This window comes from Bos indicus x Bos taurus, chromosome 7 (genome assembly GCF_003369695.1).
Source record: "Bos indicus x Bos taurus breed Angus x Brahman F1 hybrid chromosome 7, Bos_hybrid_MaternalHap_v2.0, whole genome shotgun sequence".
Classification (NCBI taxonomy): Eukaryota; Metazoa; Chordata; class Mammalia; order Artiodactyla; family Bovidae; genus Bos; species Bos indicus x Bos taurus.
In genome coordinates this window covers 104,449,150-104,474,827 of record NC_040082.1, presented here as the reverse complement: position 1 = coordinate 104,474,827, position 25,678 = coordinate 104,449,150, and the positions used below count along the sequence as shown (strand labels likewise).

The window sequence follows — 25,678 nt, the reverse complement described above, 5'->3', positions numbered from 1 at the left end:
GGGCCTGGGGGGGCGTGACGCAAAGCGCCAGGGGGCGGAGGGCCACGAATCTCCGCCCATCGCTTCCGACTTCTTGCCCGCGCCCCCGCCCCCTGCCGCTGGTGGGCGAAACCAAGTGTGAGGGGAGGCCATAGAGACGCGCGCGCAGGAGGCGACCGCTCTACTCACGGTCACCCCTCTTGCGGCGTCGCGATATGGCCTGGTCCGGGAGAGGGCGGGGGATTCGACTTGAGAGGCCGGCCTTTGAGTTGAAGGCGGGAAAATGGCGGATTCCTCGGGGCGGGGCGCTGGGTAAGTTGTGGCGCTGCAGGCCTGGATTTGTGGGTGTCAGGTGGAGGGCTGTAGTCGAGGGCTGGGGACAGAGGGGCCGCAGAGCTGGGGAGGTAAATGTCCTCGGGTTGAGTTCGAATCTGAGCCCCTCCCCAAGAACCACCGAGATGCGCGGGTTCTGGGAGGTGGGACGCGGCCTTGTGCATGCTGGGGAGCGTGGACGCAGGACCCGAGGACGAGTTCGAGTCCCTGGTCAGAAGTTTCCATCCGGGGTGTTCTCCGGCGGGTGACTTAACCTCTCTCTGCCTCGCTTTCCTCCCTGGAGAAACCCGGCTGATCACGCCGCCGCCTAGTGTGAGGTTTAAAAGCGTTTAGAGCCGTGCCTCGCCACTAAATGTGATTCGTAGTTCTTCCAGTTATCTTTTCTGTAGTGGACAGCTGTTGAACCGCTGAAATATCTCCTTTCATTTACTTTTTTTTTTTAATCCTATGTTCCTCATTTACAAATGAGCTTAGGGAGGAAAGATCATTTGCCCAGGCTCACATAGCAAGAGACAGATGTGGAATACTTACCCCTTGCCAGGTGTGATTCCGGGTGTCAAATTAAAAAACAGTCACAACCTGAAAGTTGAGAGTTATGTTTTATTCAGCGGAAATTTTTAGGACTTAAGCCTGGGAGGCAGCATCTCAAGTAACCGTGAGAAAATTGCTCTGAAGGGACAGGGAGGAGTCAAGTTAGATGAAAATTTGTGTTGAGGCAGTCTGAGTTCGAGTTGGAAAAGAATTTCCACACAGCATTTCAGAAGAGAGTGAGCAGAGATAATAAGGGCGCTGCAAATGCAGCGAGTGGGTTGACAGGTTTCATGGATTAATAGCCAAGTTTTATAGACTTAAGACCAAGAAAATTCCTGCTGGAAGGCTGGCGTTAGGTGATTGGTCAGGGCACCTTAGGGTGAGTACAGCTGTGGGCGTTTTTGCCTAATTCGGGGTCTGGAAGCCTGCTGGTGATGATCATGGCGGGTGGGCTTTTAGCAGTGGTTACAAAGGGGCTCAGTCAATTTCAGAGGTGACCTTGGTTCTGGGCTTCGTGTCTATGGCTTTGGTGCAAGGCCTCCAACCTGTGGCCTGGGGGAAGGACTCAACAGTTGGTAACAAAGGGCAGATAGCCTGAACATCGAGAGATTATTGTGAATTAAAGAAAACCTGGTGTCTCAAATAAAGGAATCTAGCGCTTTTATATGTAGGGAAAGATGCAAGATTCTGCTAAGTCACTTCAGTCGTGTCCGACTCTGTGCAACCCCATAGACGGCAGCCCACCAGGCTTCCCCGCCCCTGGGATTCACCAGGCAAGAACACTGGAATGCGTTGCCATTTCCTTCTCCAGTGGATGAATGTGAAAAGTGAAAGTGAAGTTGCTCAGTTGTGTCCGACTCTTCTCAACCCCATGGACTGCAGCCTTCCAGGCTCCTCTGTCCATGGGATTTTCCAGGCAAGAGTACTGGAGTGGGGTGCCATTGCCTTCTCCGGCAAGATTCTGGGCTCACTGAAATCATTCCTTTCAGAGTCATCTCAACTATCTAGGGCCAGTATCCTGCACTGAGTTCTTCAGGGCTCCCCATATGGAGTGGCTGTGGTCTAATGGCTGCTGGGTTGCCTAGGTATTTGTCTCCTTCCTGCGTGCCCTGGAGGGCTGGAATCATTGATGACTGGGATGTCCTTGTTTATTGATATGACAGGAAATACTCCATGTCTCACAAGGCTTTGTGTATTCCACCAATGTTTATTGTGCCTGTGCGCATGAAAATTTAGTGGGCCGCCTAAAGTCACTTGTGTTTATTCCACAGCCCCTTGTCCTAACGGAAATTGACATTAGCCTCTCTGAAGTTCGGGGGAAGTGCTTGAGGCTGGGCACAGATGTAGTGCCACCCTTTCCCCAACCCTCAGGTCCCTGCAGGTTTGGCCTAAGTTCCTTTGTTTTGTCTCCAGAGCCCTGGCGCAGACCCCAGAGAGAATCTGTGTGTGTGTGTGTGTGTGTGTCTAAGTCTCTTCAGTCATGTCTGACTCTTTGAGGCTCTGTGGACTGTAGCCTGTCAGGCTCCTCTGTCCATGGGATTCTCCAGGCAAGAATACTGGAGTGGGTTGCCATGCCCTCCTCCAGGGGATCTTCCCAACCCAGGGATCGAGCCCGCATCTCTTCTATCTCCTGCATTGACAGGCAGGTTCTTTACCACTAGCACCATCTGAGTAGCCCAGAGGGAATCTTTACTCTGTCCCTTTCCAGCTCTGAGACTCCCTAGGGGTGACCTGTATAAATCCCAGGTCCTTGTCTGGAAAACAAAGAGAAAGCAGGCCAACAGTTAGGTGTCTGCGGGGTTGGGAACATTCCATGAAGGAGCAGAGCGCCTGGCGCCCAGCCAGCATTTGTTAAGTTGCCTCTCCCCACTGTGGCTTGGAGGCACCCCCAGCCCTGGCTTGGGTCTCACCTTGCATCAGAACCCATAACACGGAAGGGGGCTACAGTGAGCTGAAAAGGGGCCCAGCACCGCTGTTGCCAGTGGAGCCTGTCTGTGACCTCAGGAGGATTGACAGTGGCCAGACCCCTGCTTGGCATCCCGCTGTAGTGGTCTCTGCCATACATCAACTCAAATCAGTCATATTTACGTATATATATCCTTCTCTCTTGAGCACTCTGCTTTCTGTCTCTATGGATTAGCCTGTCCTGGATATTTCCTATCAGTGGAATCATGCGACACATGACATTAAGTGCCTGGCTTCTTTGACTCAGGACAACATTTTTGAGATTTATTTGTTTCAACACGTATCAGTACTTCATTCCTTTTTAGGGTTGAGTAATATTCAGGGTTCATTTTTTATTTAAAATTTTGTCTTGGGGTATAGCCGATTAACAGTGTTGTGATGGTTTCAGGTGAACAGCGAACGGACTAGCCATACACAAACATGTATTCATTCTCCCCCTAACTGCCATCAGGGTTCGTAATTTTTTGACCGGAGTTTTGCAGCAGCCCTGCCTCCCACGCTGCCGATCACTTGTTGACCGCTTCGGGGCCCCCCAGCCTTGGTAGTGCTGACATCTGCAGGAGGGTCCTCTCTGTGGTGGGCGCCGTCCTGTGTGTTGCAGGGCGTTGAGCACTGGTCTCCCCCACTAGGCCGATAGCAGTCCCCTCTGTTGTGACCATCGTGGGTGTTTAGACACCGCCAAATGTCCCCTAGGAATCAGAATTGCCCTCCCGCGAGCACTGCTGAGTTACTCGTCTGACTGTTTATCAAGTGCCTCCTGCCCGCCTGGCTCCTGGGACTCAGTGTTTCCCCATCCCTCACCCCCTCCTCAAATTGCCTTCTCCAGCTAAGCCATAGGGCTCGTATTGTTTAGTTGCTAAGCTGTGTCCGACTCTTTTGCGACTCCAGGCCTCCCATCCATGAGATTTTCCCAGGCAAGAATACTGGAGTGGTTGCCATTTCCTCCTCCAGAGGGTCCCGACTCGGGGATCCATCCCACATTTCCTCCATTGTCAGGTGGATTCTTTACTCCTGAGACATTGGGGCTTATCGATTCCAGTTTCCGCATCATTCTCTGTGCCCTTGACCTTGATGGTCTCTGGGAATGTCCTTCCTCATGTATGTGAGTTAATGGTGCTTGTCACTCACCCCCAACCCCCACCCCTTTCCCTGCCTTGGGCTTTCCCTCTTCGCACTTGCCTGGTAGGAAATTGCTGGTTATCCCTCTCAGAGAAGAAACCTAGACTGCTGTTCACCGTGTATCCTCAGTGGTATACAGTTGGCGCACAAACACCCGATGAATTAATGAAGTTGAGATCGTTCAGACTCGGCAAAAATGCTCGATCTCGGGCCTTCCCTGGTGGTCCAGCAGTTAAAACTCTGCACTTGCGTCACAGGGGGCTTGGGTTCAATCCCTGGTGGGGGGACTAAGGTCCCATATGCCACATGGCACAGCCAACAAAAAAAAGCTTGCTCTTCTCAGGCGTTTTCCCTGGGTGACAAGGCTGGGACTCAGTATCCCTCGTCCCGTGGAGATGGCCCCGCCTTGCAGAGATGGGCAAGAGGGGTGGGTGCTGGGACAAGGCTGTCCCAAGGAAGCCCAGCCTCCTGGGTGGCTTCCCAGAGCTTTTTATCCACCTGCATTAACAAGACCCCCCCCCCCCCCCGTTTCTCTCTTTTAGGAAGCCTCCTGCAGTGGGCCCCAGTACTGCTAGGGGTGCTAGGAGCAAAGGAAGAACACAAGGTGAGTAACATGGGAGAATCTATCTTTTGAAATGGAATCCACTGAAATTAAGTGATTTTTGGACTTCTGTGGAACTTCTAATGCAGGGGGCACTGATCAGGGAACTAGGATCCTACATGTTGCTGGCTTGGCCAGAAAAAAAAAGTGATTACCCCGTTTCCCCCGCCGCCCGCAGTAAGTACTTCTGGGGAAAAAAGAAAAAGGAAAAAAACAGGTCAGAGCAGGAAAGCTGGGGCTTTCCTTCTTTCTAGTCACACCTTTGGGGACCCTGAGTTTGGTCACCCAGCCCTGAGGGGTGTTGTTCAGGGCAGTGGGCCTTTCTGGCCATGGGGGTCTCGGGCTGTGCCCAGGACACACCCACTTGTAAGAGTGGGTGAGGAGAGTCTGAGCTGAATTTGTTATAAAACATCAAAGTTTGTTTCTGAATAAGTGTGTCAGTCTCTCGGGGGTACCCACCTGTCTGATGTCCACCTGTGTGTCTGGGGTCACCGTCAACAGCCCTCCTTGACTCTTGGGTCTTGACTCTACCAGTTTGGGTGGTAGACCCAAGGTTCTCACACATTGCAGCTCAAGGCTCTGTTACGCTGAAGTATTTTTATGCCCTGCATCAGTGTGGATCTCAGAGAATTTGGAGCAGAATTCTAGTTCCCCAGTGACTGGAGGTTTATGTCACCTGGTCCGTAAAATCTGTCCTATTTACACATGGTCTAGTTCTTGGGCACAAATTATATCCTTCCTTGTAACATTGCTTCTTTGGAAAACCCACCGCTGTTGAGAACAAGCAGGTGCATTCTAGTTTTCCAGCAACTTGAAACTGCTTTTCAATTGTGCAGGGAACCCAGAATCTCCTTCCTAGATGAGTCAACTCCTTTGCTGATGGTATTAGACCCAGCGCGTTCTGGTCTCCTCCACCTGGAACTGGGGGTGTGCTTCGCCCCAGTCCCTTGCTGGACACCTGGTGGCAGATCCCAGGTGTGGCTTGATTCTCTACCCTGGACCCTGCCTGCTCTGACCTGGACCCTCGGTGCCTCCTGCCTGACTGAGTGAGCCCACTCTCCCTGCAGGCACGGCTCTTCCCTGCCTGGGGCACGCCTGGGTGACTACCAGCTCTACCTCCAGCCTGCTAGCTTGAGGAACAGGGGACACGGGACCCACAAGGGGCCTGGAGGCGCTCAGCCTTCAGCAGCTCTTGGACCCACAAGACAGCCTGCTGTAGCTGCCGCAGGGCGGTGAGCCTGGGGACAGTGCGTCAGAGAGGAGGGTGCAGCCAGTGTGCTGCCCACTGCCGCTGCCTCAGGACGAGCACTGAGGATGGCCCGCCGGGCTCGGAGCTAGGGCATCTCAGGGAGCTGGCCGGAAGGAATTTCCTCGTGATCGTGAGGGCCAGACTGGGGAGTGGGGGGATTCCAGGGAAGCAGAGAGGAGAGGAGGAGCCGGTATAGTAAAGGGGAGCAGAAAAGTGGGAGGGGGCAGGGGTTGGAGTGGAGAGAGAATGAACAGTGAGACCCCTGGGGAGAGGAAGTGGGGTGATATAGGGCGGGGCTGGGGGAGTAGGTTTGCCTAACTGGTTGAGGGCTGGGCCCAGCCCCCAGAGTTGGGGGTTCGTTTTACCCCCAAGCACGGAAGTCCCGTCACATGGGGGAGCCCAGGTTATGGCCCTGAGGTTGAGAGGCAGCTAGATGCCCAGATGGGAGGACCTCCTGGGACTGCTTCTGTCTTGCCAGTGATTAGGGAAGATGTCTCCAGCTGACTGGAGGGATGGCCCCGGGGTAGGAGGTGGAGGTCAGAGCAGAGGACTGGGGTTGAGCACTGGGTGTGAAGTGAGAGCCCCTGGGGGATGGAGGGGACATGTGGGCTTCCTCCATCCGCTTTCGGCGTTCCGGGGTCAGGTGTGGAAGGGGACCTGGGGCTGGACTTTCACCAAGGAATATGGCTGTGTTCCAGAGGGGTATTGGTACTGAGTCTCGGGGCGCAGTCCTGAACTAAGAGTGCGTTTGGGGGATGTAAAAGGCAGTACCATGATTGGGTCATAGGTGGGCCTGGGTGGGAGAAGGGCACTTGGGGTCACAGCACACAGAGCAAGTTGGGGCAGGAGGAGAAGGTAAACAGGTGGCCATCTTTGCCTTTTTTCTTTTTCTGGCCAAGCGGCAGGGTTTGTGGGATCTCAGTTCCCCCAGCAGGGATTGAACCCGGAGTCCTAACTTCTGCACAGCCAGGGAATTCTCAGGTGGCCGCCTTGGAAGCTCTTTCTTCCTTTCCCTGCCCTGCTCTGCCCTGAGCCCACTTTCTGTTCTGACTGTTGGCACATACTCATGCCCTTTGTTGTTTTTTTTTAAATAATTGTGTCTACCTGTTTATTTTTGGCTGTGCTGGATCTTCCTTGCTGCCTGGGCTCTTCTCTGGTCTCAGTGAGCAGGGGCTACGCTCTAATTGTGGTGCTCAGGCTTGTCACTGCAGTGGCTTCTCTGTTGCCGAACACAGGCTACAGGGTGCTGGGGGCTTCAGTGGTTCCCGGGCTGTAGAGCACAGGCTCGGTGCACCAGCTTAGTTGCTCCAAGCCATGTGGGATCAGGGATTGAACCCGGGTTTCCTGCATTAGCAGGTGGATTCCAGGGAAGCCCCCTTGCTCTTCCTTGATCGTAGTTTCTTGGGTCTCCGTGGCTCCGCCTCTAGTCCAAGCGCTTGTGTACAGTGTGTGTGTGTGTTCCATCAATCAGTCGTGTCCAACTCTTTGTGACCCTTTGGACTAGCCTGCTGGGCTCCGCTGTCCATGGATTTCCTAGGCAAGAATACCGGAGTGGGTAGCCATTCCCTTCTCCAGGGGATCTTCCTGACCGAGGGATCAAATCCACGTCTCCTGCGCCTCCTGCATTGGCAGGCACATTCTTTACGGCTGAATCACCTGGGAAGCCCTTATATACAGGAGGTATCTCCTACGTCTTCTTGTATACAAAAGATGTCTCATACATGCTCAAAGCTGAGCAGGACGGGCTGACAGTGCCCAGCTTTCGGGGTGGGGTGTGGGCATCCTGGGCACCTGGTGGATCCTTAACACTGCATGCCGTAGTTTTATTATAAACCAACTGTGTGTCCCTTGCAGGTGGAAGAATAGTGGAGTCGCGGTACTTGCAGTATGAAAAGAAAGCCCCCAGAAAGGTAACACATAACGTCCATTTGAAACCGTTCTGAACTTGGAGTTCTGAGACAAGTTGCAGCAGCCAGACACCGCCTGGTCCTGAAGGAAGCGTTTCAGGGCTGTGGCCCAGTTTGCCTCTGGGACGGTCACGCCCTTCGCGCCAGTGCACGGATCTCTCTTGTGGGTGGCTGATCGCTTTGAGTATCCCTTGTGCAAGGCCACGAGCTCTAGTGAATCATAAAGTTATTCCTGTCTCTCAACACAGTAATTCCTTTCTGGATTCTGTCCTGAAGCCGTTCCTTCTAATGCCTGGCACACAGTTCTCTGGCCTTGGCTGGTGTCATAAAAAATACCTGGAGGGTGTGAGAGAAAGACCATGGGGAAAAATGACGTGCCTGAATCGCCCAGCGTTACAGGAAGGGCTTAGTGACTTACCTTCTAGCCGCACCACGGGAATGATGAAACCACTGAAAATGACAGCAGAAAACATTTAATACTTTGAGAACCTGCTTTGTGTGGTGTTCAGTGAGAACAGTCATTAGATTACCCAGTGACCTTTTTGTTTCAGCGTGTACGGACCGCCAGTGTGTGTAAAGTTTTTGTTATCCCGTTTTCCAAATCTTTGTTTATGATTTGGAAAAAATCGTAAGATTTGGTAAAGTTTAGTTAAATATTTATTTCTACTGCCTTTCTTTTATTCTGGTAGGGTGAATGGCAGGTTCTTTCTTTTTTTTTTTATTTTTTATTTATTTTTTTTAGGTTCTTTCTTAATTAACGTGATTTAAGACCGGGCTTGAAGGAAAAGGATACTTTTGTGCCAACTGATACGCTTCTTGGAGTGATTTTTTTCTTTTTTATGGACTTAATTTTTTTTAGAGCAGTTTGAGTTTCAAAGCAAAACTGAGTGGAGAGTACAGAGATTTCCCATCCATACCCCCACCCCACCCCCTCACGTGCCTATCCTGTCTGTCATCAGCATCTCACACTGGAGTATGGCGTGTTTACAGCCTAGGAACCTAAAATGATGCATCTGGACCCAGAGTCCGTGGTTTACATTATTGAAGTTATTTTCAACAAAGGCTAACAGTCCACACTTCATAATTTTAAAATTCCTGGACAGCTTGGTTACAGCACCCCCATGTGTCTACATGCTTATATAGTATTTTAGATTTTTAAGAGCTTCTCCATTTTCTTTTTTTTTAATCTTTTAAATTAAGGTGTAGTTTCCATAAAGGAAGCATCACTCTTTTCAGCATATAATTCTGTGAGTTTTGACCAGTGCGTGCAGTCACAAAGGCACCACCGTCAAGATGGAGAAGTCTGTCACCCCCGAGACCCCTTGTGCTCTGATGGAACCGGCCCTTCCCCATCCGAGGCAACCACGATTTGTTTTCTGTCCCTGTAGCTCGGCTTTTCCAGAAGATCTTTTAAAAGGTACCACCCAGGTTGCAGCCTCTTGCGGACTGGCTGCTTTCCCGTAAAGGTCCGCCTGCCTGCCTCTGTACAGTTAGCGTGGGCTCCTGTGCTGGCTGATGGACATTCCACTGCATGGATGGACCGCAGTGTGCTCAGCCATTCCCTGGCCAAGGACACTGGGTTTCTTTCCCGTTTTTGACACTTATGAATAAAGCCACCTTAAACATTGCTGTTCAGGATTTTGCATGGATGTGATTGCAGTTCTCCCAAGAGTGGAATTATAAGGGAATTGTATGTTTGACTTTGTAAAACTGCCCGACTTATCCAGAGAGGCTGCAGCCACAGAGGAGAGCCATTACTGTAAGATGACACCATCCTAGTGGGTGCGAATGGCTATCTCACTGTGGTTTTAAATTGCATCTCCATAACAACTGATGATACTGAGCATCTTTTCATGTACTTATTGACCATTCCTATATCTTTGGTGATGTGTCCATTCAGATCTTTTGCCCATTTAAAAAAATTAGATTGTTTTTTTTTTCTCATCCTTGAGTTGTGAGAGCTCTTTCTGTGTCCTCGATATCAACCCTTTGTGGTGATTTGCAAATATTTTTTTTCCAGTGTATGACTTGGCTTTCCGTTCTCTTAAGTGTCTTGTAAACAGCAGAAGTTCTCACTTTTGATGAAGTTTATCAATTTCTGCTTTTATGGAATGTGCTTTTCGTGTCTTATCTAAGAAACCTTTGCCTCAGCCAAGATCACAAACATTTTCTCCCATTTCTGCAGTGAGTTTTATAGTTTTAGGTTTTACGTTTAGGTCTGGGATCCATTTTGAATTAATTTTTGTATCTGCAGTGATGATGAAATTCAAGTTCATTTTTAAAAAAGTGTACAGACGTCCTCATATTCCAGCGCCATTTGTTGAAATGACTCTCCTTTCCTTATTGTATTGTCTTATCACGTCTGTTGCAAAGCAGTAGACTATACATGTGTATATCATTTTTAGACTGTTCTTTTCTACTTTTCTATGTGTCTGTCCTTTGGCCATTTATACACTGCCCAGATTATACAGTTTTGTAGGAAGTCTTAGCGTTGGGTCCTGTGAATTTTCCCACTCTGTTCTTTTCCAAAACTGGTACTTCTAGTTCCTTTGCCTTTCTGTACAAATTTCAGACTTATAATGCCATTTCCTACCAAAATTTCTGGAATTTTAATTATATTGAATCTGTGCATCAGTTTAGGGAGAATAACATCCTAAAAACACCCAAGTCTTTCAGTCCATGAACATGATATTCCTCTCCATTTATTTGTTTTTGTTAGATTTATTTCATCAGTATTTTGTAATTCTCAGCATACAGATCTTCTCCATGTTTGGTTAGGTTTATACCTAAGTATTTGGTGGTTTTAATGCTGTTATACAAGATACAGTCTTTTCTTTCTTTCTTTAATTTGTTTCTTTTGTGATGAGATTTTATTAATTTTTTAAATTAAGAAATAATTCACGTATAACATTGTATTGGTTTTAGGTGTCCAGCACACTGGGGGGCTTCCTAGGTGGCTTAGGGTACAAGAATCCACTGGCAATGCAGGAAGCCCAGACTTGATCCCTGGGTTCAGGAAGATCCCCTGGAGGAGGAGATGGCAACCCGTTCAGTATTCATGCCTGGATAATCCTATGGACAGAGGAGCCTGGTGGGCTACAGTCCATGGGGTCACAAAGTTGTTCATTGCTAGAAGTATCTTTTTATATTGGCCCTGTGTCCTGCAAATTTGCTAAACTTACTTTCTAGTTTTAGCAGTGCTTCTAAACCTCTTTTGGGATTTTCTATGTGAAGTATCCTGTCTGCAAGAAGGGAGTTTTCTTTTTTTTTTTTGCAACTTGCTTGGCTTTTATTTCTTATTCTCAGACCTCTGTTGGGAGGCTGAATAGGAGTGGTGTCTGTACATCAAAATGTTTTCACTCTTTACAAGATTTTCTTTTTGCTTTTATATTACTATGACGGCTTGCCAGCTGCAACTGTTGCTTGCTTTTGTATAATTTTTGAAGAGTAAGACCTTTACAGAAGCTTTGTTTATTTTGACTACCAAATTAATATGTTCTCTGTGTAAAACTGGGCAATACTAAAAAGTATATAGAAAATCAATCATCTGTAATCTGCCATGTCAGATATTACCACCAGCAAATTTTTGATAGTTTCCTATGTTCAACGGATATGAAGGTATCTTTTGAAAAAAGTAACATTTATCGTCTATGTGCGGGCGTGCATGCTAAGTTGCTTCACTCGTGTCCGACTCTTTGTGGCCCCATGGACTGTAGCCTGCCTGGCTCCTCTGCCCATGGGATCCTCCAGGCAAGAATGTTGGCGTGGGTTGCCATGCCTTCCTCCAGGGGATCTTCCCAACCCAGGGAATGAACCACATCTCTTATGTCTCCTGCATTGGCAGGCGGGTTCCTTACCACTAGCGCCGCCTGGGAAGCCTTCATCCTGTATATATGCAGTTAAGTGTCAGAACTCCTTGAGTCTATCCCCTTGCCTCCAAGTAAGAGCAAATGCAGGCTTTGCAGATGGCAGGAAGGAAGGTGTCTTGTCCCCTGAAGGTCGTATATTCCCCTAACAGGCTCCTGCAGCAGATGCATTAAAGGCCGGTGGGACGATGCCTGCAGGTGGAACAAAATCCAGCCAGCTCCAAAAGAGCAAAGGTGGGTAAAGATGCAGGGAGAGTTTGAAAGAGCTCCAAGGCTCAGAGGGTGATGAGCATGGTGGAGAATTTTGTTTCTAAGTATGCTGGGTTAAAACTCCCTTTCCTTCATGGGGAGCATGAAGGAAAGGAACTAGGCAGAGAGTTTCAGTATGAAGACTGATCTGGGATGTGTGAGGAGCTGAAAGGGATGGCAGAGGAATGAGGGGGCCCGTCCCTTCCTGCCTTTGTGGCCCCAGAGAAGAGCCACATTGCCATCATGGTGCTCCCTTGTGGCACCAGTTCCTTGCTCATGTGGCCATTTCCCACCAGAGCTCTGAGAGCAGGACTTTCAGAGAGGGTATGAGGCCGCATCCTCCTGCCTCTCACTATCTTTGGTTGGATCGTCTTCTAAAAGCTTTCACCAGCGCGATACGAAAACTTTCACATTTTCTGATTGTAGACGTGTCATGTGTTGGGTATTTAAAAAATGGGTAATGGGGACTTCCTTAGCAGTCCAGTGGTTAAGACTGAGCTTCCAGTGCGGGGCGGGGGTCGGGGGGTGGGGCACGAGTTCGAGCACTGGTTGGGGAACTAAGATCCCACATGCCGTGTGACCAGAGGAAAGGGGAGTGTAGCCCAGGAGGGCAGAAGCTCACCCGTGACCTGCCATTCAGAGGACCATAACTGGAGTGTTTGCTGCCCAGTCCTGGTCAGTGTGCTCATTCTGGAAGCTGGGGAAGGCTGCTCCCCAAAGTAGCGCATCATCCAGCTCTGTGCCTGCCTCACCGGCGGGAGTGGGCAGCTCTCTTCTCTTGTAGAAGAGTAATTCACAAAAAGCAAAACTTTCTTGGCCCACGAACCCTCATTCAAAATGGCAATAACTTTGAGTCCCATAGGAGAAAACTAAATATGTCCTTTTATGACTTAAATTTCCTGCTTTATTGTTTAGATCAAGAGTCAGCAAAACTTTTCTGAGCCAGTGGTAAATATTTTAGACTTTGCAGGCCAGACAGCCTCTGTCACTAAACAGTTAACTCTGCCTTTCGCAGCGTGAAAACAGCCACAAACCGTGTGTACACAAATGGGCTTGTCTGTGTCCTAATAGAACTTTATTAACAAACACGGGAAGTGGGCCGGATTTGGCCTGCAGGCTACAACTTGCTGATCCTGTTCTAGCTGTTTGTCAGAACAGTTATTCTGTTCCTTGACCCAGGCGTGACTGAGAAGCGGGCACACGGAGCTGGAGCCAGCCTTTTAGTCTTCTGTCATGCAGCTGGGTTGAGGGCCATGTGTGAAGCTGGGAAAGCTGGCATGGTCAGAGGGGTCAAAAACTGGGCCTGCCACATTTACAACTCAGGGTTCTCAGCTGGGGTTATTGAGGCCGGTGGTGTGGGATGCTGGTGGGTGGAGGCCAGGGATTGACACCCTCAGAGCACAGGATGGCCCCACAAAAAAGAATGATCTGCGCCCCCATGTCAGTAGTGCCAAGACAGAATTGTAATTTAAACATAGCCATGACAGTTTAGAGGGACTGCTTGAGTTCCATTGTATGCCTTGATCGGAAATTAGTTTTCTTAATGGAAATGCTCTACATGCAGATGACAGAACATTCAACCAGTGGAAACAGAAATCTCCTGCCTCTAGTTCCCGTTCCTCACCCAGGAGGCAGCCAGCTGTTCCTGATAGATTTTTGTCTAATGAGCATTTTTTTTAAATTTAAACACAAAAGGTACCACCATTTATACTTTTTGTCACTTTACTCGTTTCCTCAACTGCACAGTTCTTCATTGAAGAGTTTTGTTTACTTGCTAACATGACTGTATTTTACATACTATTTGCTCATTCTGCAGCCTCCTGGAAACCTTGTTTAATTGAAACCTGCCGTTCACCAAGTGCCCATTTTAGACAGTACAGGGTGTAATTTCACATTTTTAAATAGAGGCTAAAAAATGAAGCTACAAGAGAAAGAGAGAAAAAGAGCAGAGGGCAGAACATGTATATTGCATGCTATTAGACTCTTGGCCTTCTCTGGTGACTCAGACGGAGAAGAATCTGCCTGCAGTGCAGGAGACCAAGGTTCGATCCCTGGGTTGGAAAGATCCCCTAGGAGAAGGGAATGGCTATTCCACTCCAGTGTTGTTGTCTGGAGAATTCTCTGAGCAAAGCACCTTGTTTGTTTATTTATACGTTTATTTTTTTTTTCTTTATTTTTGACTGTACCACACAGCTTTCAGGATCTTGGTTCTGCAACCAGGGGTCAAGCCCAGGGCCCTAGCAGTGAGAGCGTGGATTCCTCACCACTGGACTGCCAGGGCATTCCCTATTTTTATATTTTTATGAGGGATAATTGATTTACAGTGCTGTATGAGTTTCAGTTGTACAGCCCAGTGATTTAGTTGTACGTATACATCTATGTCTTGTCTTTTTCCTATTCTTTTCCCTTATAGGTCTTTACAAACTACTGAGTGTAGTTCTCTGCTGTAGAGTAGGTCCTAGGTCTGTTTCTGTTTTGTACATTCATATGTACACAGCATCCTTTATTTAAACTAAGCAGAAAGGCTTATTTGTGTCTTTTGGTCCTAAAGAATGCCTCTCTTTTCTAGTTCTACTTTAAAATATATTCAAGTTGGTGGGTGGGAATTTCCAAAGGTTTTTCAGCCTTCTCTACTGCTTCTTTGCAAGAAACTGAGTTTTTGGAAGCAGGTGATATTGCAGAGAAAAGTTTGCTGCTTCCAGGCTTCCACATCTTGCTAACTGTGCTGACTCCTGGGAATTCTCCTTGGGTCCCATAGATGGCAGTGGGCTTGACAAAGGCAACCTGCAGTCTACCTTGCTGGAGGGGCATGACACTGCCTTGTCTGACCTGGATCTCTCAGCCATTCACGGTAAGTCGTCCACTGTCCCCGTCCATTCCCCCGCTGGGGGTTGCAGTGCATCCCTGAGGGCTTCCAAAACCTGCTCTTCTCACCCTAGAAACACTTATTTTTTTAAAGTGTAGTTGATTTACAATGTTGTGTAAGTTTCAGATACATAATACAGTGATTCATATATATATATAAAGATTATGTAGATTCTTTTTCAGACTATTTTTCCATATACGTTATTATAAAATACTGAGTATAGTTTCCTTACTGTACAGTAGGTCCTTATAGGGATCTATTTTATATGTTAATTCCAACCTCCTAATTTATCCCCCCAACCTTTCCTCTTTGGTAACCATAAGTTTGTTTTCTATATGTCAGTGGGTCTGTTTCCATTTTGTGTATAAGTTCATTTTTTTTTTTAGATTCCACATTAAGTGATATCATATGATATTTGTCTTTCTGTCTTGACTTCATTTAGTATGATAATCTCTGGGTCCATCCATGTTGCTGCAAATACAATTATTTCATTCTTTTTATGGCCTAATAGTATTCCATTGTAGATATATACTAGTGCTAGTCGCTTGGTCATGTCTGACTCTTTGCGACCCTGTGGACTGTAGCCCGCCAAGCTCCTCCATCCACGAGATTTTCCAGGCAAGAAATCTGGAGTGGGTTGCCATGTCCTTCTCCAGGGGATCTTTCCAACCCAGGAATCGCACCCAGGTCTCCTGCATTGCAGGCAGACTCTTTACCATCTGAGCTGCTAGGAAAGCCCCAGATACATGCTACCTCTTCTTTATCCATTCATCTGTCAATGGACATTCAGTTGCTTCCATGTTTTGGCTCTTGTAAATAGTGCTGCAGTGAACTTTAGGTGGCCTGTGTCTTTTCACTTTATGGATAACACTTTTCTTCATCTTAGATAAAAGTGTGGTCCGAAAGACTCCACAACTAAAAAAAAAGTCAAAGAAAGCCGAGTTGTCATCCTCTTCTGTTGTGAGTGAAAAGAGCCCAGTAAGTGTCTGAAATGAGAGGGAAGCCGCCGCTGCAGGTTGGCTAAATCTGTTTCAGCTCCTGCCTTGTGCCAGGTGCCCCTTGATGCCTTGCTCCAGGAGCAAACAAGCCAGCTGTGCCTTTCAGGACAAAAGCCCACGACATTATTAGAGGATTTACAGAGTTCCATCTTCCCAAGTATACACCTATGGGAGGAAATACAAATTCAGGGTCATGTGAAAAATGAGCCTGGGGTCTGATTTTCTGGTGCCACGCTAGGGTGGTCTACAGGCCAGGTCCCGACCATGGCAGGGAGGGTGGCTGGGCTGTGGTCTCGCCTGCGGGGGAGCCCCGAGTCCTGGTTCTGGTGGGTCGCCGGGTTGGTGGGTGCCCTCCAGCTGGCAGAAGACCACCCACCTGCCAGAAAGGGACCAAAGAGCACCCTTGTCCTGTCACAGAGGCCCCAGAAGACTAAGTGGGAAAAGAGGCCGCCTGGGGACACAGTCGAGAAGCGGTAGAGTGCTCGTGTGAAGACAGCACATGTGGGCGAGGGTTCTGCCCCTTCTCTCCCAGGGGGACAGAACTGGATTTACACCAGTTCTCGGGGAACCAGGAGTATCTTTTTCTTCTCCTGAAGGATCTGTCACAAGCAATGGAAATGATGGAGTCCCAGACTCTCCTTCTGACCCTGCTGACCGTGAAGGTAAGGATGAAGCCTCTTTTCATGTACGTCGCAGATGGAAGGGTGGCCGCTGTCAGCCACAGAGGCAAGGTCCCCTCTGGCCTGAACTTTTGTTTTGTATTTCCCAGATGGAGAATGGCCTGTCTGCATTCGAAGAACAGGCAGAAAAGAACCTAGAAATATTGTGTAAAGAGAAGGAGAAACTCCAGAAAAAGGCTTATGAGTTGAAGCGCAGGCTTCTCCTCTGTCAGAAGAAGAAGGAGCTGGAGGATTTCCTGGATGTACAGGTCAGGGGTGACCACGGCCTCCAAGCCTCATGTCCCAGCAGCATCAGTCCTTTGGGGAGGGTTGGAGAGAGCCTTTATTGTGAGTGTCCCTCCTCATTTGGCTTCAACTCTGTATTTCTGTGTGGCGGTTTATCAGAGGATGTGACAGTAATGTTAGAACCGACCTGCAAATGGGCCTGTCTCTTTAACACACACGGGCCCTGGGAGGCTTCTCTGGCGGTCCACTGGCTAACACTGCACCTTCGATGCACGGGGCACGCATTCCATCCCTGGTTGGAAACTAAGGTCCCACATGCCATGGGGTGTGGCCGAAAAAAAAAAGTGAGACATGCTCTGGCCAGCCCAGGTGGGCCCGAGTGCTGGTGGGAGATGCAGGCTTGGTGCTGAATGGACAGGAATGTCCACGTCAAGGAAGGTCACAGTGAACCCTGGGAACCTAGGAAGGCTCGACCAGGAAACGGGGCTCCTCACCCAGTAAATGTGTGTGCTGGGGCCACCATAACAAAGGACCACAGGTGGGGTGGCAGCTTAAACAACTGGCACTTACTCTCCCTTCCTTCTGGAGGCTGTGCATCCGAGAGCAAGGTGTCAGCAGGGTGGGTTCCATCCGAGGGCCGTGAGGGAAGGAATGTCCCAGGCTCTGTCCTTGGCTTGTCGGCGGGCATCTTCTCCCTGTGTCTCATTGTTAGCTGGCCTTCTCCCCGTGAGCGTCAGTCTCTATATTGCCCCCTTTTATGAGGACACCTGTCATACTGATCAGGGCCCAGCTTAATGACCCCACCTTAACTGGATTACCTCTATAAAGTCTCCAAGTCAGGTCATGTTCTGAGGTGCTGAGGGTTGGGGTATCAACCAAGGAATTTGTGAGAACAAGTCCAGCCCGTGACACTCTGCACATGCTTGTGAGTGTTCCCTGTGGCCCAGCCCCAAGCTGAAAACGGGGTCCCTGTCCTCCTGGACCTCACAGTAGAAAAAAAAGAAAAGATAATCACGTAAAGGAATCCTTAAAACCCCCAGATAGCGTGTACGAGGAAAGAAGGCTTGGTGGGCACGGCCTCGGTGGGTGGAGGCCTGTCAACTCTGGGCTCTGAAGCAGGAGGGCCCAGCCTTCCTGGATCCACTGGGATCCCAGTCAAGGGCTCAGCCTTGGAACATGCTGGAAGGCCAGCACGTGTTCCTGGTGAGGAGGCCTGGGCCACCTTGCTACTGGCCGGCTGGGACTCGGGAGAGCCCACCACACCCTTGGAAGCTTCCCAGGGAGACCTGGGAGGACCAGTGCTGTGTCTTCTTTATTAAGGTTTGTCTAATCAAGTGTTTTAAATGGTGCTGCCAGTTTCTTAAATGATGGTATCCACATCACTGACTCAATGGGTACGAAACTGAGCAAACTCTGAGAGGTAGTGGAGGGCAGAGGAGCCTGGCATGCTCTGGTCCACGGGGTTGTAAAGAGTCGGACACAACTTAGTGACTGAACAACAACAATCAATTTCTTTATTTTTATTTTATTTTACTCTTGCCTGCGCTGTGCAGCCCGTGGGATCTGAGATTCCCCAACCCGGGATCGAACCCGCATCCCCCGCAGTGGAAGCACTCCAAGTGTGGAGTCTTCGCCTCTGGACCCCCAGGGAAGTCCCAGAACAGTGCCGAGTCTTTACCTCACACGTGCCGTCCGGTGAACTTGCAGGGAGGGGAGCGCAGGGCTCGGACTCACAGGCTCTTCCCTCCCTGCCTGCAGATTGAGATGCTGAGCCCCTTGGAGGCTGTGGCCAGCCGCTTTCGGGAACAGTACAAGACATTTGCGATAGCCCTGGACACCACACGGCACGAGCTGCCCGTGAAATCAGTCCACCTGGATGGAGACAGGCAGCTCTTCTTAGGTAAGAGCTGGGGTGGCTGTGGGGCAAGTGGCAGGACAAGCCACTGGTGCGTGTTGGCGTCTCCTGTGTCCTGGGTACCTTTATCCCTCAATGTCCTGTCACAGGCCTCCTTGCAAGTAGATGGTGTGTCCCCCGTCAAATGGCAGAGGATGCGGGGGGCCGGCGAGGCTGACATTGTTTAGGGTCGGGTCCTGAGTCAGAGCTGCATTGGGATTTGAACCCAGGTTTGTAGGATGACCCTTCAGTGATCTTCTGTCCTGAAAGGCGTGCAGGGAGCCTGCCATCTCTCAGCCTTGGGCAGATCTAGTAACGTGCTTTGGCAGCTGGGAAACCACAGGGCCACCACCCCCTACCTTGTCCTGTCTTCTGAGCAGAGCAGAGATGGGCGCTCCCATCTCCGTAGGGCGTTCCCATTTCCCGTAGGGCGTTGGATCTAATACTTCACTTGAAGAAGCTGACATGTGTGAAGAGCACCATCCAAGACCCTACGGTTCTCTTTAGAACAAGTCTCTTTCTCAAGCAAGTTTTCAGCTGCCCTAGAGTTTGCCTCCTTCCTTCCTTCCTCTCACTTTCTGTCTCCCTTCCTTCCTTCCTCATTTAAGTATAATTGCATTACAGTGTTGTGTTAATTTCTGCTGTACAGAAAAGTGATTCAGCTATGCGTGTGTGCTCAGTCTTGTCTGACTCTTTGCTACCACGTGGACTGTGGCCCACCAGGCTCCTCTGTCCATGGGATTCTCTAGGCAAGAGTACTGGAGTGGGCTGCCATTTCTTCCTCCGGGGATCTTCCTGACCCAGGGATCGAACCCAGGTCTCCTGCTTTGGCAGAGAGGTTCTTTACTGCTGAGCCACCAGGGGAGCCCAATTCACTCTACATATATGTATATATACAGTCACTTTTCATGTTTTCTTCCATTGTGGTTATGGAGAAGGAAATGGCAACCCACTCCAGTATTCTTGACTGGAGAATTCCAGGGACAGAGGGGCCTGGTGGGCTGTCGTCCGTGGGGTTGCACAGTCAGACACAACTGCAGGATTTGGCAGCTGTTATGGCTAATGACAGGATACTGCATGTACTTCCCCGTGCTGTACAGTAGGACCATGTTGTTTAACCATTCTATATATACTTTGCTTGCATCTACTAATCCCAAACTTCTTATTCAGTGATCAATGCAAAGAAATAGACGAAAACAACAGAATGGGAAAGACTAGAGATCTCTTCAAGAAAATTAGAGATACCAAGGGAACGTTTCGTGCAAAGATGGGCTCAGTAAAGGACAGAAATGGTATGGACCTAACAGAAGACATTAAGAAGAGGTGGAAAAAATACACAGAAGAATTATACAGAAAAGGTCTTCATGACTGAGACAACCATGATAGTGTGATCACTTACCTACAGCCAGATATCCTGGAATGTGAAGTCAGGTGGGCCTTAGGAAGCATCACTATGAACAAAGCTAGTGATGGAATTCTAGTTGAGCTATTTCAAATCCTAAAAGATGGTGTTGTAAAAGTGCTGCACTCAATATGCCAGCAAATTTGGAAACTTCAGCAGTGGCCACAGGACTGGAAAAGGTCAGTTTTCATTCCAATCCCAAAGAAAGGCAATGCCAAAGAATGCTCAAACTACCACACAATTGCACTCATCTCACACACTAGCAAAGTAATGCTCAAAATTCTCCAAGCCAGGCTGCAACAGTACATAAACTGTGAACTTCCAGATGTTCAAGCTGGATTTAGAAAAGACAGAGGAGCCAGAGATCAAATTGCAAACATCTGTTGGATCATCAAAAAAGTAAGAGTTCCAGAAAAACATCTATTTCTGCTTTATTGACTATGCCAAAGCCTTTGACTGTGTGGATCACAACAAATTGGAAAAGTCTTCAAGAGATGGGAATACCAGACCACCTGACCTGGCTCCTGAGAAATCTATATGCAGGTCAAGAAGCAACAGTTAGAACTGGACATGGAACAACAGACTGGTTCCAAGTTGGATAAAGAGTACGTCAAGGCTGTATATTGTCACCCTGCTTATTTAACTTATATGCAGAGTACATCATGTGAAATGCCGGGCTGGATGAAGCACAAGCTGGAATCAAGATTGCCAGGAGAAATATCAATTACTTCAGATACACAGATGACACCACCCTTATGGCAGAACATGAAGAAGAACTAAAGAGCCTCTTGATGAAAGTGAAAGAGGAGAGTGAAAAAGTTGGCTTAAAACGCAACATTCCTACTATTATGGCATCCAGTCCCATCATTTCATTGCAAATAGATAGGGAAACAATGGAAACAGTGACAGACTTTATTTTTGGGGGGCTCCAAAATACTGCAGATAGTAACTTCAGCCATGAAATTAAAAGACCCTTGCTCCTTGGAGGAAAAGCTATGACCAACTTACACAGCATATTAAAAAGCCAGAGATATTACTTTGCTGACAAAGGTCCATCTAGTTAAAGCTATGGTTTTTCCAGTTGTCACGTATGGATGTGAGAGTTGGACCATAAAGAAAGCTGAGTACTGAAGAATTGATGCTTTTGAACTGTGGTATTGCAGAAGACTCTTGAAAGTCCCTTGGACTGCAAGGAGATCCAATCAGTCCATCCTAAAGGAAATCAGTCCTGAATATTCATTGGAAGGACTGATGCTGAAGCGCCAGTACTTTGGCCACCTGATTTGAAGAATTGACTCATTGGAAAAGACCCTGATGCTGGAAAAGACTGAAGGTGTGAGGAGAAGGGGATGACAGAGGACGAGATGGTTGGATGGCATCACCAACTTGATGGACGTGAGTTTGAGCAAGTTCCGGGAGTTGGTGATGGGCAGGGTGGCCTGGCATGCTGTAGTCCGTGGGGTCACAAAGAGTTGGACACGACTGAGCAACTAAACTGAACTGAATCCCAGACTTCACTCTGCCTCTCTCCTAACCCATTGCTGCTTGGTAACCACCATCTATTCTCTGTGTCCGTGAATCTGTTTCTGTTTTGTAGATGAGTTCATTTGCACCCTTTTTTTTTACTTCCCACACATAACGGGTGACATGATATCTGTCTTTGTTTGGCTTACTGCGCCGAGTATGATAGCTTCTGGGTCCATCCATGTTGCTGCGGTGGCACAGTTCATTCTTTTTTATGACTGAGTAGTATTGCATTGTGTATATGTACCACATCATCTTCATTTATTCATCTGTTGGTGGACATTTAGGTTGCTTCTGGGTCTTGGCTATTGTGAGTAGTGCTGCTATGAAGATAGGAGTGCATGTATCTTTTTGAATTAAAGTTTTGTCTAGATAAATGCCCAGGAGTGAAATTGCTGGTTCACATGGCATAGAGTTGGGTAATTTCTAAGCTGAGCTCTCATGAGCCACTTGAATATATTTTGTTTGAAGCTGATGTAAAATCAAGCCTTTTCCAATGTGAAATAGTCTATGTATGACACAGGACCTTGAAAAATGAGCCTTGTTGAACCATCATCCATGTCCAGGTTTCTAATTTTATTTGTAACTCTCGGTCTCCATGTCTGATAAATTCCTTAGATTGTTGGGAGGAGTTGGGCTTAGGGACTGTTAGAGTTTCCTAGGGCTTCTGTAACAAAATAGCATAAATGGGGTGGCTGAAAACAACAGATATGTGTTCCCTCCGAGTTGAAGGGGCCACATTGGGGTTGGATGCTTCTGGAATCTCTGGTGGAGAATGTATCCCCTGCCTCTCTCCTGGCTTCAGTGTGCTGGCAGGTGTTGGCTGGTGGAGCATTTCTCCAAACACTGCCTCTCTCTTTTTTTTCCAGCTGTTCCTTTTGTTTTATTTATTTTGCACTTAATTATTTATTTTCTTTTTGGCTGCGCTGGGTCTTTATGGTTTTCTCTAGTTGTCGTGAGCAGGGGGCTGCTCTCTCGGTTCTGCGTGCAGGCTTCTTTCTGACCACGGGCTGTAGGCGCACGGTCCTCAGTAGTTGGGCGTACGGCTTAATTGCCCCGAGGCAAGTGAAGGTTGGACCAGTGTCCCTTGTGTTGGCAGGCGGTTCCCTGCCCTCTGGACCGCCAGGGAAATCCCCATTGTCATTAAGTTTATTTTGGCTTTGTTTTTTGTTTGTTATCACAGTGTTGCGGCACCACCTCTGTCTTCACAGGGCCTTGTTTCTGAGACTCCTTGTCTAAACTCTCCCCTTCTTACAAGAACACCAGTGGCTGCATTAGGCCCCTCTCTAATGACCTCCTTCTAACTCAGTTACATCTCTGGAGACGTCATTTCCAGTTAGGTTGTGTTCACAGGTACCTGAGATTAAGACCTGAACATGGCTTTTAGGGAGGACACAGTTGAGTCTCTCGGGAAAGAAGATGTGTGTTTATAAGAACCCTTACAAGGGTCCCCAAGTGTCACAACGTACAGTTGCGACATGTAGTGTTGGGACTTGTACCAGACTCAGAGATGCTGGTTTTGCTAGAGCAGGTGGGGGACCCAGTGCTGTTGCAGGCGGCTTCCCACATGGGGCTAGGTGGGGAGGAGGTGCAGAAATGGTGGGACTGGGGACTGGAAACCACGGGTTTGTTCTTAAGTTCCTTCTCGCCCAGATCGTCTCTGTCTTACGCATTCGTTTCTGTAGCGAGGACAGCAGTATGCCCTCTTAGAGTTTCCGTAACTTCCTGCATGGCAGACACACCTGACCCCCGGTCTCCGACCCCTGTGATCTCAGGCAAAGGGGCCCAGAGGCGGTGCCAGTGCACGAATGTCTTCTTTCACTGCCCTTTCTTCCTTTGAGCCTTTCACGATTCTGGCATCACATGAGAGCATTCCAGCAAAAGGAGAAAAATCTAGTTGGCCACCTAGTTCGTGTGTCCATTGCTTGGGGCTCCTTGAAAGGTGCCATGGTTGGCAACCCTTTTTTCCCTCCAGACGAGTTGCAGCAGGAATTGAAGACCACACGCCATCTGCTGGGAGAACTTGGTATTGGCAGCTCAGAAGACAATGCGAAGGCCTTTAACGTGCTGAGGGAACTCAGGGAGGTGATCCAGAAGAAGGACCTGGAGCTCCGAAGGTATTGCAGAAAATAGCTCAAGAAAAAGACAGCACCCCTCCCTGCCACCTCCCCTTCAGCAGAGAGGGGCTGTTGGCAGCTGCCCTGTGGAGGGTGTGCTGTACCCCAGACGGTGGGCGGCTCTGATATTTCCAGGGGCCAAGGGTATGAAGGTCCAGCAAGGCAGGGAGAGAGCAAGATTCTTGGGACCCAAGAATACCCCGGTGTGTGTTCTTTTTCTAAGAAATTTTTTGTTTTGGTTGTTGGATGTGGACGGTTTTAAAGTCCTTATTGAATTTGTTACAACATTGCTTCTGTTTGATATTTTTCGTTTTTTTGGCACAGAGGCATGTGGGATCTTAGCGCCCCAACCAGGGGTTGAATCCACACCCCTTGCATTGGAGGGTGAAGTCTTAACACTGGACCACCAGGGAAGTCCCCTGTGAGTGTTCTTGAGCAGCCACAATAGAAAGGGGCGATCATTGCCCAGGGTAGGAGCACATCAGGGACCCTAGGGTTGGTCTTGATGTGTTTTTCAGAATAGGGGCTTTGAGAGATCTTGGGACTTCTTATTAATGTCTGAATACATGTAGAAAAGCCGCAGGTGGTAACGGTGGCTTTCACGAACAGGCACCCTTGTGTAACCAGGGCCCAGGTCCATACAGCCGATGGCCAGTCCCACCAAGCTGCCTGCCTGCCCCCACCCACGGGACTTTTCTAATCGTGGGGCTTTCCTCCACCTCTTCCAAAAGAGAATCTAGTTTTCTTCTCCTTTATGATGTCAAATGTACTTCCTGAGGTGCCTGAAAAGTTTGAAAGGTCCTCATGACAAATACCACCTGCTATGGCATCGCCTCCCTCTGTGTGCCTGGGGTGAAATCAGACACGCCAAAGGATTCTAGGTCACCAGGGTCACAGGAGTAAATGGAAAACACACGAATGGGAAAGCATGTTTTATGCCGGCTTCCCCACCGCTGTTTACGTCATGTGATCCCTGGGACGGTGCCCCATTCATGGCTCTGCCTCCCGCCCTTTGGATGGTTCCTTGCACAGTGTTGGTACTCCTTAAATATTTGTCGAGTAAACGACTCTTCCTTCACACCTGGCCAGTCCTGTTCTAGGGGCTTTGCTGTTTGAGTTCTGCTCAGACAAATCTTACTCACCTGTGCTTTCCCACAAGCCCAAGGAGGGTCATCCTGAACCTGTCTCCCCCGTGTGGCAGCCTCATAGGCGCTCGGGCAGGCTGGTTGGGGTGGTGAAAAGATTCCATCATCTTCTTGTTGATGCAGGAGCGTCGACCAGGTTCTGGAACTTTCCGCCGAGGCAAGTAAAGAGGCAGCTTTAATCAACCAGGATGTCTGGGAAGAGGCCCAGGGCCCTGAGGCCCTCAGCCGGTGGTACTTTAATCCCAAGGAGGCCACTGACGGGGAAACTCAGGAGGAGATCAGGAGCCCCTTGGGCCACGATGAACTGTGAATCCACATGCAGAGTGTGTCCCCACCCCAAGCAAGGACATGCCTACACCCCATGGGGAAGGACGCACGTCCTGTGCCCCTTGTTCTGGGGGGCCGGGAACCTGCAGCGACCCCCCGGGTTCTTCAAACTTGAGCACTTTACGCACTTAGCCTAGCCGTATAGTTAATTTTGTGTGATAATCTCATTTGATAATTTAACAAATAAAAACTGTTTTGCAACGGAGCCTTGGCTTTTCTGTAAGGGGCAGAAGAAGGCGCATGTTGTCCCAGCTTTTTCTGAAAAGCTGGTCCTGAGCATCAGAACCTCCCAGACATTATGACCAGTTGACCCTTGAAAAGTGTGGGTTTGAACTGCAGGTCACTTATACATGGATCTTTTTCAGTAGTAAATACTACATGGTGATTTAGTTGCTAAGTCTTTTCTGACTCTTGTGACCCCATGGACTGTAGCCCACCAGGCTCCTCTGTCCATGGGATTTCCCAGGAAGGACACTGGAGTGGGTTGCCATTTCCTCCTCCAGGGGACCTTCTGAACCCGAGGACTGAGCTCACGCCTCCCGCGTTGCAGGTGGGTTCTTTACCACTGGCCACCAGGGGAGCTCACGCACTGTAGCATGGTGCAGGCCTCGGTTGGAAGAGTCCACGTTTCAGAACTTGTGGGTACGGAGGCGTAAATTCTGTGAAGATATTTGACTGTGGAGCCTCTAACCCAGTGCTGT

At 48.9% G+C, this 25,678-nt stretch overlaps 1 protein-coding gene across 3 annotated transcripts; it reads left to right on the top strand.

The window, feature by feature from the left end:
* The first annotated feature begins 87 nt into the window (after nt 1-87).
* HAUS8 (HAUS augmin like complex subunit 8) lies at nt 88-25,182 on the top strand. 3 transcript variants are annotated; one of them, XM_027548140.1, is made up of 11 exons: nt 88-291; nt 4,470-4,531; nt 7,632-7,687; nt 11,703-11,784; nt 14,558-14,650; nt 15,552-15,643; nt 16,260-16,325; nt 16,433-16,591; nt 18,327-18,468; nt 23,364-23,505; nt 24,774-25,182. In XM_027548140.1, the coding sequence occupies exons 1-11, from the start codon at nt 263-265 to the stop codon at nt 24,958-24,960; spliced, it is 1,110 nt and encodes a 369-aa protein (XP_027403941.1). In that variant the 5' UTR covers nt 88-262; the 3' UTR covers nt 24,961-25,182. The 3 variants fall into 3 exon arrangements, with proteins under 3 accessions (XP_027403941.1, XP_027403943.1, XP_027403942.1); XM_027548142.1 differs by having other exon boundaries at nt 97-291; nt 8,427-11,784; XM_027548141.1 differs by lacking the exon at nt 14,558-14,650 and having other exon boundaries at nt 162-291.
* The last annotated feature ends 496 nt before the right edge of the window (nt 25,183-25,678 follow it).

What these genes read in the sequence shown, in the direction of transcription:
- HAUS8 (XM_027548140.1), top strand. Translation starts at nt 263, where the DNA reads ATGGCGGATTCCTCGGGGCGGGGCGCTGG. An exon ending in AAAAGAAAGCCCCCAGAAAG is followed by an intron (nt 7,688 to 11,702) that starts GTAACACATAAC and finishes TTCCCCTAACAG; the next exon opens with GCTCCTGCAGCAGATGCATT. An exon ending in AAGGACCTGGAGCTCCGAAG is followed by an intron (nt 23,506 to 24,773) that starts GTATTGCAGAAA and finishes TTGTTGATGCAG; the next exon opens with GAGCGTCGACCAGGTTCTGG.